Source organism: Loxodonta africana, chromosome 1 (assembly GCF_030014295.1).
Source record: "Loxodonta africana isolate mLoxAfr1 chromosome 1, mLoxAfr1.hap2, whole genome shotgun sequence".
Classification (NCBI taxonomy): Eukaryota; Metazoa; Chordata; class Mammalia; order Proboscidea; family Elephantidae; genus Loxodonta; species Loxodonta africana.
Window position 1 is genome coordinate 91,445,606 of NC_087342.1, and position 15,033 is coordinate 91,460,638.

The window sequence follows — 15,033 nt, forward strand, 5'->3', positions numbered from 1 at the left end:
CCTGCCTGTCCTTTTCGGGGCTGCCCTTCTCATGCCCCTGTGCATTGCCACTGCTGAGTGGCACTCGTTGCGATCTTGGGTCAAACTTCTGGAGAGTGTATCATTGGGCGTTACCGGGGTGTTGCTCTGGCCCCAGCAGGTCTCTGGTGGGATGACTGTGCGCATGGATGAGGCTGCAAACTGCCCGTTGTCACAGCGCCCTCGGCTTTTCCAAATCTTTTCTGTGCTCTTCCGGGTCTCGCATCCACCCCCCCTCACTCCCCTGCCCCGCAATCCTTTTCTGAGTCCTGGCTGGGCCTGCTCCCCCTCCAGGATCTATCTGCCTGCCTTCTTGTCAGTTGGTCTGCTGGTTGTTCAGACAGCCCAGTCATCTGAGGCCCCTGGGGTTCCGGCCACCTTCTGGGTTACTGCTATGACTGGCAGGCAAGGCCCTTGGCTGTGTCAGGCTCAGGAGACCACTTTCCACCCTGTGTGAGGAGGCTCTCTCAGGCCCCAGGGGCACCCCGCACCCACTACCACCACACCATGCCCTCTCCCCTCCCCCCCCCTTTACTGCCTGGATGAGTCAGCAGCTTAGCTCCCTGCCCACTTCTCTCCTCTGGGAACGAGAAGCATCCCAGGGCAACTTCATTGACAGGTGTCTCAGTGCGTGGAGGGAGCTGGAGAGGTTTCTTTCCATATCAATTTCCATAATGGTTGTACTACTTTACAGTCTCACCATCGGTGTATGAGTTCCAATCTTCCCACAACCTTGCTAGTAATTGTTGTTTCTTTTTTTTTTTTTTTTGATCAGTACCATTTTTGCAGGGGTTAGATGGTATTTCAATGTAGTTTTGATTTGCATCTCTCTAATTTTGTTTTTTTTTTTAATGGCTAATGATCGCAAGTCTGTCTTCATATCTTTGTTAGCCACCTGAATGTCTGCTTTGGTGAAATGTCTGTTCATGTCCTTTGCCCATTTTTTGATTGGATTGTTTGTCTTTTTGTTCCCAAGGTGTTGAAGTACTCTATAACTTTTACAGATTAGACCCTTGTCAGCTATGTCGTTGCCAAAATTTTTTCCCACTCTGCAGGTTCCCTTTTTACTCTTTTGGTAATGTCTTTTGTTGGGCATAGTATTTAATTTTTAGGAGGTCCCAGTTATTAGTTTATCTTCTATTGTTTCTGCATTTTCATATATTTGATAGTGTATTTATGCCATGGATTAGGACCCCTAGTTTTGTCCTTATGTTAACTTCCAGGATCTTTATAGTTTTATGTTTAACCTTTAGGTCTTAGATCCATTTAGAGTTTGCTTTTGTGTGTGGTGAGACACGGATCCTGTTTCATTTTTCTGCACGTGGATGTCCTGTTTTACCTGCACCATTTGTTATAGAGACCATCTCTTCCGTATTGAATGGAATTCAACCCTTTGTCAAAAGTCAGCTGTCCATATGGATTTAATTCTGGGTTCTAATTCTGTTCCACTGATCTGTATGTCTTTTGTACCAGTGCCAGGCTGTTTTGACTTCTGTAGATTTTTAGTAAGGTCTGTGACCAGGAAGTGTGAGGTCTTCTACTTTGTTCTTCTTCTTCAGTAATGATTTAGCTATTTCAGGTCTCTTTCCTTTCCATATAAAGTTGGAGATTAGTTTTTCCATTTCATTAAAGAATGTTATTGGGATTCGGATCAGGATTGTATTCTATCTATAGATTGTTTTGGGTGGTATGATGGTTGAGATTGCACGTCAACTTGGCTGGGCCGTGATTCTCAGTGTTTTGACAGTTGAATAATGTGATCACTTCCCTGTTGAAATCTGATATGTGATCACCCCATGATGGATTCTGCTGAGTGGTACTGGAGGGGGCGGGGCCTGTGGCAGCTCACTGTCCCTTCAGCCTTCATCTCTCCACCCTCTGCAGCCTACTTCCTTCCTGCTTGCCTTGCCAAGGCTTTTGGCCTGTTCTAGATCCAGCAGCTGCCTCTTGTCTGACCTCTGGTTTTTGAGAATTAAGCTACCAGCTTACCTATTGATCTTGGGATTCATCAACCTTCACAGCCTACAAGCAAGAGCCCTGCTCCCCAACTTGCCGATCATGAGTTCGCTAGCCTCTGCAGCCTCGTGAATAGGGGAAACCTTGCAGTCTTGCCTGCCGATATTGGAATTCGTCAACCTTCACAGCCTGTGAGTGAGACCCCTGCTCTCCAACCTGCCGATCTTGGGTTCACCAGCTTCTGTGGCTGCGTGAATTGGAAGAGGCATCTATCCTGAACCACGGACTTGGAACTTATCCGGCCTCTAAAATTGCATGAGGTGTTTCCTTGATATAAATCTCTACATGTATATTTATACGTTTTACTTCTCTAGGGAACCCAGCCTAAGACGGGTGGTATTGACATTTTCACAATGTTAAGTCTTCTAATCCATGAGCATGGTATGTTTTTCCCTTTCTGTGGGTCTTTTGGAAACTCTGGTGGTGTAGTGGTTAAGTGCTATGGCTGCTAACCAAAGGGTTGGCAGTTTGAATCTGCCAGGCGCTCCTTGGAAACTCTATGGGGCAGTTCTACTCTGTCCTATAGGGTTGCTTTGCGTCAGAATTGACTCGATGACACTGGGTTTGGTTTTGGGTTTTGGTGGGTCTTTTTGGTTTCTTGCAGTAATTTTTTTTTTTTTTGTCAGTTTCCTTGTAGAAGTCTTTTAGGCCCCTGGTTGGATTTATTCCTAGGTAATTTATCGTCTTAGGGCTATTGTATATGGTCTTATTTTCTTGATTTCTTTTTCAGAATCCTTCTCGTTAGTGTAGAGGAATCCAACTGATTTTTATATGTTGCTCTTGTACCCTGCCACTTTGCTGAATGCTTTTGTTAGTCCCAATAACTTTCTTGTGCAATCTCTGAGATTTTCTATGTATAGGATCATATCATCTGCAAACAGGGACAGTTTTGCTTCTTCCTTACCAATTTGGATGCCCTTTATTACCTTTTCTTGCCTTATTGCTCTGGCTAGAACTTTCAGTACAATATTGAGTAAGAATGGTGGTAATGGGCATCCTGTCTCATTCTTGTTCTGAAGGGAAATGCTTTCAATCTCTCTGTGTTGAGAATAATGTTGGCAGTTGGTTTTGTCTATATGCCCTTAATTATGATGAGGAATTTTCCTTCAATTGCTATTTCGTTGAGAATTTTTATCAGGAAAAGGTGCTAGATTTTATCAAATGCCTTTTCTGCATTAATTGAGATGATCAGGTGGGTAATTCTTGTCCTTTGACTTATTTATGTGGAAATTATGTTGATTGATTTTCTAATGTTGAACCACCTTTGTATCCCTGGTATGAATTCCACCTGATCATGATGTATTATTTTTTTGATATCCTCTAGAATTCTGTGGGGTGTTAAAATCTCCTGCTATTATTGTAGAACTGTCTATTTCTCTTACCAGTTCTCTTAGAGTTTGTTTTATGTATTTTGGTGTTCTATCATTGGGTACGTAAGTATTGGTCATGGTTATGTCCTCTTGGTTAATTGATCTTTTGATCAGTATACAGTGCCCTTCTTTGTCTCTTATACTGGTGTTTGACTTAAAGCCTATTTTATCAGAGATTAATATTGCTCTGTTTTGGATACTATTTGCTAGATATATTTTTTCCATCCTTCGATTTTTAAACTTTTTATGTCTTTGTGTCTAAGGCACATATTGATAGGAAATTTTTTTAAATACATTGTGCCATGCTCTATCTTTTGACTGTTGCATTTAAACTGTTTACATGCAGTGTAATTATCAATAGGTATGGATTTTACTGCTGCCATTTTGTTATTTTATTTATTTATTTACTTTTGTGGTGTTAACATTTTCTTTGCTTAATTTCCTGTGCTCAGTTCTTTTTATTTGTGGATTTTCTTTTCATATCCTTCATTGTTGTTGATTTCTTTGACTTTCTTCTTTTTTTTTTTTGGTGAGTTGATTTATTAATTTTCTTTGTGGTTACTCTGAAATTTACCGTTATCTTCCTAAATTTTGAACAGTCTATTGTATCTTTTTTATTTTTATTTTTATTTTTGTTGTGCTTTAAGTGAAAGTTTATAAATCAAGTCATCTTGCATACAAAATCTTATACACACCTTGTTATGTACTTCTAGTTGCTCTCCCCATAATTAGATAGCACACTCCTTCTCTCCACCCTGTATTCCCATGTCAAGGCAGCCACTTCTGTCCCCCTCTGCCTTCTCATCTCCCCTCCACACAGGAGCTACCCACAGAGTCTCATGTGTCTATTTGAACCAAGAAGCTCACTCCTCACCAGTATCCTTTTCCAGTCTGTTATATCTTCCTATCACCTTGACTTCCACTCCATATGGAATTTCTATAACTACACCATTTATTTCCCCTTTTTGTTTTCAAGTTGTCATTATTTACAGATTGACATCTCTGGTTTCCTGTTTTCCAGATTTATTTTACTTTTAACAATTCTTTACCTGGGTGATACTGTCAAGTGTGTTGATCTTAGGTTGTTTTCTGATGTTATTGGTTTTCTGTCTGAAGGACTCCCTTTTATATTGCTTGTAAGGTATGTCTGGTTTTTACAAATTCCCATAATTTCTGTTTATGTGGGAATGTCTGAGTTTCACCATCATATGTGATAGACAATATATTTGCTGGATATATGATTCCTGGTTGGCAATTCTTTTCTTTCAGGGTTTTATATATGTCATTTCACTGTCTTCTTATCTGCATGGTTTCTGCTGAGAAATCAGTGCTTGGTCGTTTTGGTGCCCCTTTATAGGTGATATTTCATTTTTCATGAGGTGCTTTCAGAGTTCTTTTTTTGTCTTTGGTTTTGGGAAGTTTGATTATGATATGTCTTGGTGACTTTCTTTTAGAATCTATCCCATTTGGGGTTCATTGAGCTTCTTAGATGAAACCTTCCTTGTCTTTCATGATATTAGGGAACTTTTCCGTCCATAAATCTTCAAAAATTCTCTCTGTGCTTTTTCTTCTCCTCCTCTTCTGGAATTTCAATTACGTGTAAATTCTCCCTCTGGATAGTGTCCCACATAACTGTTAGGCTTTCTTCATTATTCTTCAATCTTTTTGTTCCGATTCTTCCTCAAACAGATTCGTATGGAGGGATTTGTCCTCTTTTCACTGATTCTTTCTTGCATTGATTCAATTCTACTTCTATGTCCTTCCATTGAGTTATCTCTTTCTGACATTTTATTGTTAAACTTCCAGATGTCTGGTTGTTATTTTCATATAAATAAATAAAAATAGTTTCTAATTATCTATTTATTTTGTCATTTTATTCTTATATTGTTTTCCTGAATTCATCTAGGGTTTCGTCTGTGCTTTCCTTGATCTCTTTGAGGATCCTGTGTATAAATCTTTTTGAATTGCTTATCAGGTAGCCCCATTACCATTTCTTCCTCAGAAAGGTTTCCTGCCCCTTTATTTTGCTCACTAACTTGAGACATCTTATCCTGTTTTTTAAATGTGATTTGATATATCAAGGCTCGTCTGGTGGGAGCACTCACCATTTATCTCCAGGAAGGAAGGGTAGCGGTGGGCAGGGCAGTGGTAGGCAGGGCAAGTGAATATTGCTTTTCACCAGGTGTGTTGGGTGGCTGATGGTGGACTGGGCAGATGAAGGATGCTGCCTGTCATCAGTCCAGTGGCATGGGATTGTGTGATGGCATTCGCTAGGTGGGTTCGGTAGGTGTGATGGGTGGCTTAGAAAATGGGAGTGCTCTCTGTCACTCACCATGAGGGCGAGGTGGGGGGGTGTGATGGTGACTGGGAGCATTGGGCGCTCTCTGCCACTCACAGGATTGGTGTAGGTGGTGGCAGGGTTTGGCAGGTGGGGTGTGGTGGGCAATCGGGAGCACAGGGCACTCTGTGCCATGCACCAGGTGTGCAGGGCAATGGGAGTGGGCTGTAGTGTTCTACCAGGAGTGTAGCGCCCTCGCTGCTGCTCGCCACTTGGGCAGGGCAATGGGTGGGTGTATGGTGGGCTACCAGGAGGATGTTGCAGTCTCTGCCACTTCCTGGGTGGGTGGGGTGTGGGGTAGGGGGTGTAGCAAGGGACCAGGAGCATGGGGCACTCACTGCTGACCTCCAGGATTCACCCTGACTTCCTAGTGGTGCCTTTTGCCCAGCTAGTCTTCCTTTCATCCCCATTCACTTGAGCCCTCACCATGGCAAGCCCAGAGCTAACAATCACTGGGCCTTAAGCGCAGAGTGCAGTGCCTGGTCCATAGACCTCTCTGCAGTTCTCAATATTCCACACCCTATTCCCCTCTCCAATGCATATGTCTGTTCCTGGCCCTTCCCACCACAGGCTTTGGTCCAGTGTACCTCTTCCCCAAGCCTTCATCCCAAACCTAATACTTTATGGCTTCCTCTCTTAACCCTTAAGGTGTTGAACCCCCTTCCTCACTGGTCTCTCTGCACCCGTACCCTCACTCTAGGACCCTGCAACCTGTCTAGGCCCTCACCAGGTTCTCATCTCTCACAAGCCCTCTCTGCTGGGGACCTTGTGATCACCACTCTCCATAAATAGGCCCTCCTCTCCTCTCTTGATTTCACTGTAGCCCAAGGTCATCTCTGCCCCATGCCCCTCACCAGTCCTGGGCCCTTACCACCATCTCCCTGTTCCTCTCACTCGCATACCTCCCCAGCTCCCTGAGACCCCACTCTGTTCTTGGCCTAAGTGCTTAGCTCCTTGGCCTTTAACCTCCCCCTTTGCTTCCCTGACCACAGAAGGATCTCTTTGGCTCACATAACTGACCTAACTTCTTGATTTTTCCACTGGACTTGTTCTGGCCTTTCTCCATAATGATACTTCTCCCAGCACTGGCCCTTCTCCTCTGATGGTTTTCTAATCCTAACCTTTTGTGAATGTTACCTGTTCCCTCCACACTTGCACAGGCACACACCTGTACCACTCCCATCTTCAGGGAATCGGAACCACAGAACCTTCTATTACATGTTTGATGTGTAGTTATTTCAAGGAGAAGATTCATCTTTGGCTTCCTCCTCCCTAAGGTCTGTCTTCGCAGTCTTCGTTATGACATTATGGTGGTCTCCCAGGATGGGTCTGTGCAAACACGATTCGTTGCAGAGGAATATTTTGATGGAAAGTTATTCCTGCAGTATGACAGTGAAAAAGGTAGGGCAGAGCCCCAGGGACCATGGGCAGAAGCCCAGCTGGGAGCTGAGACCTGGGACTTAGAGACCATGGGCTTTACAGACATACGTATGGAGCTCAGAATGACCCTGTTCGACATCATGAAGCTGCAGGATCAGAAAAGAGGTGAGAGTGGGGATGAGACAGAGGAGTGTGAGGATGTTTCCTGAAGGGTTTGGGGTAGAGAGGTGGGAGCATGTCTCTTTCCATTGGATTTAGTTGGGATGTGGGTGACAGGGATGGGGGTCTGTGGAATTCAGCCAGGATGTGAGCTGTCTCTCATGTAACAGGTGGGGGAGGAGGAAGGCAGGGACACTATGGGCTGGAGTTTCTCACCTTGGGAGGGGGAAGTGGAGGGACCCAGGAATGGAGAAGTCATTGTCTGGGTGGGGCAGGCTTGGATTCCCTCCAGGAGACCCTGGGCTGTGAGATCCAGGAAGATGATGGCCCCGGGGGCTTCTGGAATTACTGCTATGGCAAGGAGCATTTCCTCTGCTGTCACCCGGAGACCAAGAGATGGACAGTGCCCCTGTCCTCGGTGCAGACGTTGGCATTGGAAATGAGGAAGACCTGGGATGTAGATAGGGATAAACACAAATATTACGGTCACCATGTGGAGGGAGATATTTGTAAAAGGCTGCGGAGCTACCTGGACTTGGGGAGAGACTTCATGGGGAGAACAGGTACTGATGCTCGGGAAGATTTTCATTTCCCCTGTCTTCTGGAACCCCATCACTGCCTTATCTGAGGGAAACTATCACTGTCCTATGGGATCCCTATATGTCCTGTTGGTACATTGTATTCTGAGTTGCCCATCCTGTTAAAGCCACTGGGTAAAGACACACAGGTGGGTGGAGAAATGACCTGTCCAGTGTCAATGTTCAGGAAAGCAGGGGGCCCTCAGACAGAATACTGAATCTGGTAAGGTGTATGTTAGGCAGGGGAGGATGCTTTTTGTCCATGGGGGCCACAGAGCCATGGGTCTGCCCCATCCATCCCAGCCTGGAGAGTTCCCTCCTAGCCCTCCATGACCCAGAAGCCCCCGAGCCACCTACCCTCCCCAGCATCAACATGTGGACCCAGAGAGTGAGGCTCCAACCCGAGGCGCAACCCTCCTCCCACACTAAAGAATTGGGGTCCTGTGATCCCAGACAGACTTGTGAGCAGCATGAATCCTGAGTGCTTGTGGGTGAATGCAGCTTCAGGCCAGAGCAAGAAACATGGAGAGGACCAGTGCTGTTCTGTCTCCCTTGGACTTGGAGACAGGGCATGGCCACGTGCCTCACTGGTTCTGCCCTCTCCCCTCCCAGTGCCCCCAGCAGTGAACGTGACCCTCAGTCAGGCCATGAAGGGCAAAGTCACCCTGACTCACTGGGCTGCTGGCTTCTATTCCCAGAAAATCACACTGACCCGGCTTCAGGATGGGGAACCCCTGAGCAAGGGCTCCCAGGAGTCTGGGAGTGTCCTGTCCAGTGGAAATGGGACCTACGTGATCTGGGTGTCCACAAGTTTTCCTCAAGGGGAGGAGCAGAGGTACAGCTGCCATGTGGAAGACAGCGGGAAGAACATGACACACCCTGTGAGCCATGGTGAGCACCGGCGATCCTGGAGGAGGCTGTGACTTGATAACTAGGGACCAGGTTGGGGGAAGGATAGAAGGCTTGCAGGTCTGGAGGACCCAATGAATTAAAAGGGTTTTTTTAGGTGAGACCTCGGTACAAGAGAGTGCATGGCCAATCGTTCTAGATGTACTCGTTGCTGCTATTGTTATTATTCTTATTATTACTGCTCTTGTCCTTCTCTGGTGCAGGAAGAAGGAAACACCAGATGAGGAAAGCCCAGGTGAGAAAACTGTACAGCCAGCGTGAGTGGGGGTAGGAAGGACTCTGCCAGGAAGTGGGGTTCCCTCACATCTCCCTATGCAGGAATAGTGGTGGAGAAGACACACCTTTTCCCTTTCATCAGAGAGTAACAAGAGCTGAAATTTGGAGTATTTGTGAGGGGAATTGGGAGCCGCATGCCCATCAACACCCCTTAGTCCTACCCATGGCCAAGACCAGGTGACGGTTCTCAAGTGGCCAGCCTGGGCTTCTTGCTACCTGGGTGAGGGATACCAAGTGAGGGGCCCCGGCTCCCCTCTGTGCTGTCCTCTTCCTCTCTCTGTCTCTCAGGCTGCCAGGGCTGGCCCACATGGGTTGTGTGGGGAATCATGGACTGATTGACAAGGCCATGGATGATTGTGGATTTAGGGGGAACAAATAGTGCAAGAGTTTATGATCTGCTGAGATGGGGGGTGGTTATCTCTCACAGGAATATGGATGAGATGTGATAACTCTAGTCCCTGTCTGCCTCCTTTCCTCCAAGTGTCTCCAGTCCTCATGAGGAAACCAAGAAAAAAACTCACGATCCAGGTCCACTGGTTGGCCCCTGAGCCTCCTGCCTAAAGCCCCCTGGGGAGCCCCTATTTAGAGCAGACATGTGGGCCTTGAGCAGAGGTGAGCATCTTCTGTGCATTTGGCAGCTCCTCAGATCCCTCCTGTAGACCTGAGTGAGTCCTCCATTTGGTTTCCTCTGGCCAACTCCTGGCCTGTGCTCTTTTCAAGTCCCCATCACATGTGTTCATGTCTCTGGCTCTTCCATGTGGATGATGGAGGAGGACACGAGTAGGTGTCCCCTACTATTTGTGAAGAAGGACCAGCCATTCCTCAGGGTACTGGTGGTCCCTGGTTTTGTCCTGCCTCTGAGGGTTTCCTGTCCATCCTTCCAGGGGAAAGTCCACAGGGACTGTTTACTGGGGCATTTGGTCTGTGCTCTCTGGCCTCCCCTAGTTCAAACTAAGCCAGTTCCTCTCTCTCATGTTAATCACTGTCCTGTAAATGTGGGGTAAGGGATGACCAAAGTGTTTTCCCCAATAATCAGATTGCTTAAGGAGAGAGGAAAAGAGAAAACAGAAAAGTTTTGTACTTCAACCAAGAGCCAATGTGATTCATGAAGCTGTGAGAGGGTGAGGAGTCCAGGAGATGCAGGCTTTCTGCTGTGTCCACCTCTTCTGTGTGACCAGAGGGAGAGGGGCAGCAGCACTAATTTCTCCCCCTTAAATCTAATTTCATCACAGTTTGCCCTCAATGCTGGACAACCTAGAACAGTGAGTCCCCTCCCCCTCTGCAAAGTGATCCATTCACATTGCACCAGGTGGGGGTTGTGCAGGACTGTTGTTGTCCCTGCTTCCACCTGCAGCTCTGTTCCCTGGGGGACAGAGAGGGTTGCCTCCATATCAATGAGGCATTTGTCAGGAAAAGTGTGTGACAGACATATGGTAATTTCTTAAAATTCCTGCTTTAAATTTTGATGTCCAATAATAGTTTTTATGAATTCACCAAATAATCTTAATAGAATTTTTTCCAGTAGTGATTTTTAACACATTTGAAATGAAGCAGGAATTCACACATGGAGATCCCTGTCTAGGAGGTTTCCGTGTAGGAGGTGGTAGCTTGTGTCAGTGGGACCCCAGGGTGCAGAGGGTGGGCAGAAACCAGCTTAGGCTGATGGGTCTCAACAAGGTCCCTCTTCCTCATTGAGAAGAAGGTCCCCTGTGGGCAGTGGCCTGGTCAGATTCCACTGAGGAACGGGGGTGTGAAGGCCTGGTTGCCTCAGCTAAGCAGCTGGCTTGGGGTGCAGCATTTTTTTCAGTGGCCTGGTGAAATGGTCAACAGCAAGGAAGGCCTGATTGCGGTTTCAGAGCCTGGCAGGTGTAGAGGGTCAGGGGAAGGTGGGGTCTCTGCCAAGAAGGGGTGCCCTGAGTCAGGGCAGATACAGATCCTGTGGCAGCCAAGTTTTCCTAGATGGGCCGCTGGTCACCCTGAACTTTCCAGCTAGGAGCTGCTGGCTCAGGAGGTGACAGGGGCAGGGAGGTGGAGAGGTGGTGAGCTGCAGGTGGAGGTCAGTGCCTGTACTTGAGCAGGAAGGTGGGGCAGGGCTGAGCACTCTTGTGTACGAGCTTTTCAGGTGAGGAAGATGGAGAATTAACGGAGAGATGGAACTGCGTTTGTGATCCTCGACCAGGCTTCAAAGAATAAGGCTTTGATCCTCCTTTTGGGGAGGCCCCTCACTCTGTTGCAGGATGGGTTGGGGCTTGACAGAAGGACCAGTCCTGGACTCATCCTTTTTTCCTGTTAACTGTTTCACTCCCTAGGTGACAAGCAAGGATAAAGGATAGTGTTGGTGGGACTGATGGAAGGAGACTAGCAAGGGCTGGGAAAAGTGGGGTGAGAGGGAAAAAAAAATGGGAGTCTTTTCTTCCCTGAGAACAAGGCAGAATCTATTTTAGGAAGATTGAGGAGGGAGAATCTCTGAGGGATTAGAAACCAACTTTTTGCAACAGTTGAACACTCATGGCATCCCTTTTATTTTAAATTAATTTTTGGTGAAATGATACACCACCCCCACCTCACAGATTCTAGGCATAATGATCAATGACATTGGTTACAGTCTTCACATTGCGTCAATATTCTTGTTATTTCTGTTCCACTTATTTCACTTCCATTTACTTAATCTCCCTGCCTCTCAAACTTCTCATCTATGCTTTAAAACAGCTGTTGACCCTCTGGTCTTATACAGATAACTTTTTAAAAAACACAATACTCAGGGGTGACAATCTTCACTCTTTGGGCTAAATGTTACTTAGTTTAAAGGTGACTTCTAGGGCTAGTTGCCATTCAAGGTTTGAGGCACAATTCAGGGCCTTAGTCTCAGAGACTATCCTGCGTAAGTAGGTCCTCACTGATTTCTCTTGATGACTTTCATCTACCCTTTGTCTACAGAACACGAACAGCTACAAGACCTACACCTACACCAGAAGGCAAGGACACACCACAATGGCACTGTGTACCTGGGCTCTCAGTCTGTGCTGTCAGCCCCTGACTGTATTGGTTCAAGGAGGGGAGCATGGAGTCTTCAGCTTGGTACTTTGGGTTCTACTCCTAGCGTTTTCCCACTAGGAATCTCAGGTTCTTCGTCTGTAAAACGGAAAAGTGAAGCACTTACATCCTTGTGTAGTTGGGAAGATAAAAAGAGTGAGTTGCTTGTAGCTGCTCCATGTTAGTTAACATTATTTCTGTCATTGTTAGCATAAATTAACTTTGTATATATTTCCCGTTTCCATTATGGTTCCTTCTCTATAGGAATCCTACCTCATAAAAACCCAGAAAGTATTTCTTTTCAATTTTATAGGACAGGAAAAAAAAAAAAGAACCCATTTTTTAATAATTTGCATGTTTATTCCAATTATGTACAGATATTTGCATATGGAGCTCTGGAGGCTTAGTGGTTAAGAGCATGGCTGCTAACCAAAAGGTCGGAAGTTTGAATCCACCAGCTGCTCCTTGGAAACCCTATGGGGCAGTTTTACCCTGTCCTGTTGTGTCGACATAAGTCGGATTCAATTCAACAGCAACAGGTTTTTTTGGGTGTGTGCATGCATATACTGTTCAAATAAAGATAAGGGTAAAATTGACTTTTTAATAAAAACAACTAATGTCAACTATTTGGTTTTGATAAATTTATTGAAGCAAATTTTCTGAGTTTGTGGAAAAAATGTAAAGAATAGACACAGTCGGAGAACAGTAGTGATGTCAGTATGCCCCCACACAGTAAGAATTCAAAAGGAAGTGAAAGGCTGAGCCTGAGTCTCTGACTCTTGTCTCTTGTACTTCTCGAACTATTTCTGGCTTTTGCATCTGCACTTCCTCGTATTCGGGTTGCAACATCAGCCGTTTTCTGATTCTGTCCATATCTCGCAAGTTCTGGTTTTCAGAGAATATTTATTAGGCTACAGCAATTGTTTTAGTGGAAAATATTTGACTTTTCCATCTCTGGAAGGTTTCTGCCTTTCAAAGAATGGGCCAGTAACTTGAAATTTGCCTCCAAAATTGGAGGGCACCGAGAGACTGAAGAATGAGGCAGGCAACCCCACTGTCTCTGTGAAGGAGTTTATTAGGGAGTTTTATTAGTCAGTGCCCAGTGGCAGCAGAAGCAAAACAGAACTCCACGTTCCAGAGTGGGAGGTCAGAGGTTTTATAGTTGTCAAGGGAAATAGTGGTTACAAGCCTGGGAATTCCACAAGACTACCTCAGCAAGATCACATAACAGGGCCTTGCAAACAGCAGCAAACTGACAAAAACAGCAGTGAACTAACATAAATCCTGAGGGCAGCCAAGTTCAGCCTTTCAAGCCCTGTTTTCCCCTTCACCACCTAACACAGCTTCCAGCTTTTACTTTTATTTTCTATTGTCTCACAATCTGAGAAAGCTGGACAATAAAGAAGGAAGACCAAACAAGAATTGATGCATGTGAATTATGGCGTTGGTGAAGAATACTGAATATACTATGGACTGCCACAGAAGGGACAAATCTGTCCTGGAAGAAGTACAGCCAGAATCCTTCTTAGCAACAAAGATGGCAAGACTTTGTCTCATGTACTTTAGACATGTTATCAGGAGGGCCCAGTCCCTGCAGAAGGACATAATGCCTGGTAAAGTAGGGTCAGCAAAAAAGAGGAAGACCCTCAACCAGATGGATTGACACAGTGGCTACAATGATGGACTCGTGCATAACAAGGATTGTGAGGATGGCGCAGGACTGGGCAGTGTTTCATTCTGTTGTACATAGGGTCACTTTGAGTTGGAGTTGACTCGACAGCACCTACGACAACAACATTTCTTTTCTTTATGTCTGATATCTTTTTTGTTCCTGAATTCCTCCAACACTGTCTTTTGTGTTTAATTGATTTTTTCTAGTGTATCATCTTGATCCCCTCTACAAAAAGTGGGTGGGTATGGTTGTTCTAGACTAAAGGTGACTAAAGAGGCACAATAAAATGCAATATGAGAATCTTTTATGAAACCACGTTGGAAAAAAATACCTGTAAAGACCTTCTGGGAAAAATCGGGATATTTGAATATGGAAAGGGCTTTCCATAGTATTCTGGAAACATTGTTGATTTTCTTAGGTGTAATGATATTGCAAGGACATAGATCCTTATTCTTAAGGAGTTGCGCAAATGTTTTATAGGTCAGTTGTTGTGAGGCCTGAAAATTACTTTAGAATGTTTTGGTGGAAAACCTTAATCTGTCTTCATTCTCTCTCTCTAGATATACATATAGAAATGACCTGTCAGTCAGTCTATCTAGATACACACACATATATACTAACATCTATTTATATCATTAAAAAGAGTTAAGGCAAATATGACAAAATTTTAATAACTGTTGAATCTCATTGTACTTTTCTTCCCACTTTTTTGCACATTTTTAGATTTTGATAAGTTGGAGAAAAAGAGAGAGAGAATGCATGCTGAATCTGAAGATCCTAGGTGATGTGTCCCACTGGGAAAGCCACTTAATCTTTCTGTATGGTGGGTGAATTTCTTGCCTACAAAATAAAGATACAAGAAAAACTTTTCTTGCTTAACTTAGAGAAGCAATTCTCAAAGTGTGGCCTGTGGACCCCAGGAATTCTTGAATTCCTTTCAGAAGGTCCAGGAGATTTGACAGTAAAACGTAGATATTATTTGCCAGTTTCACTGTACATTTCTTTTCTTTATGTCTGATATCTTTTTTGTTCTTGAATTCCTCCAACTTTTCAATTGATGGTGCACATGCCAGGTACGTGAAACACTTGCCACCTTTGTTGTCTTCATCATTTTGTGCGGGGAGTTCGTTCCAATATATGGCGACCCCATGTGTCACAGAATAGAACTGCTCCATTGCGTTTTCATGGCTTTAATCTTTATGGGAGCAGATCACCAGGCTTTTTCTCCCACAGAGCCACTGGGTAGGTTTGAATGGCCAATCTTTCTGTTACCAGCCAAGGGCA

At 45.0% G+C, this 15,033-nt stretch overlaps 1 protein-coding gene across 7 annotated transcripts; it reads left to right on the forward strand.

Moving 5' to 3' along the window:
• The first annotated feature begins 1,577 nt into the window (after window positions 1-1,577).
• LOC135227215 (MHC class I polypeptide-related sequence B-like) lies at window positions 1,578-12,440 on the forward strand. 7 transcript variants are annotated; one of them, XM_064283330.1, is made up of 7 exons: window positions 1,578-2,415; window positions 7,020-7,143; window positions 7,225-7,287; window positions 7,557-7,844; window positions 8,558-8,750; window positions 8,972-9,003; window positions 11,982-12,440. In XM_064283330.1, the coding sequence occupies exons 1-7, from the start codon at window positions 2,407-2,409 to the stop codon at window positions 12,260-12,262; spliced, it is 990 nt and encodes a 329-aa protein (XP_064139400.1). In that variant the 5' UTR covers window positions 1,578-2,406; the 3' UTR covers window positions 12,263-12,440. The 7 variants fall into 7 exon arrangements, with proteins under 7 accessions (XP_064139400.1, XP_064139379.1, XP_064139415.1 ...); XM_064283309.1 differs by having other exon boundaries at window positions 1,579-2,165; window positions 2,349-2,415; window positions 7,020-7,287; XM_064283334.1 differs by adding an exon at window positions 9,526-9,656 and having other exon boundaries at window positions 1,589-2,415; window positions 7,020-7,287; window positions 11,982-12,094.
• Window positions 12,441-15,033: the final 2,593 nt, after the last annotated feature.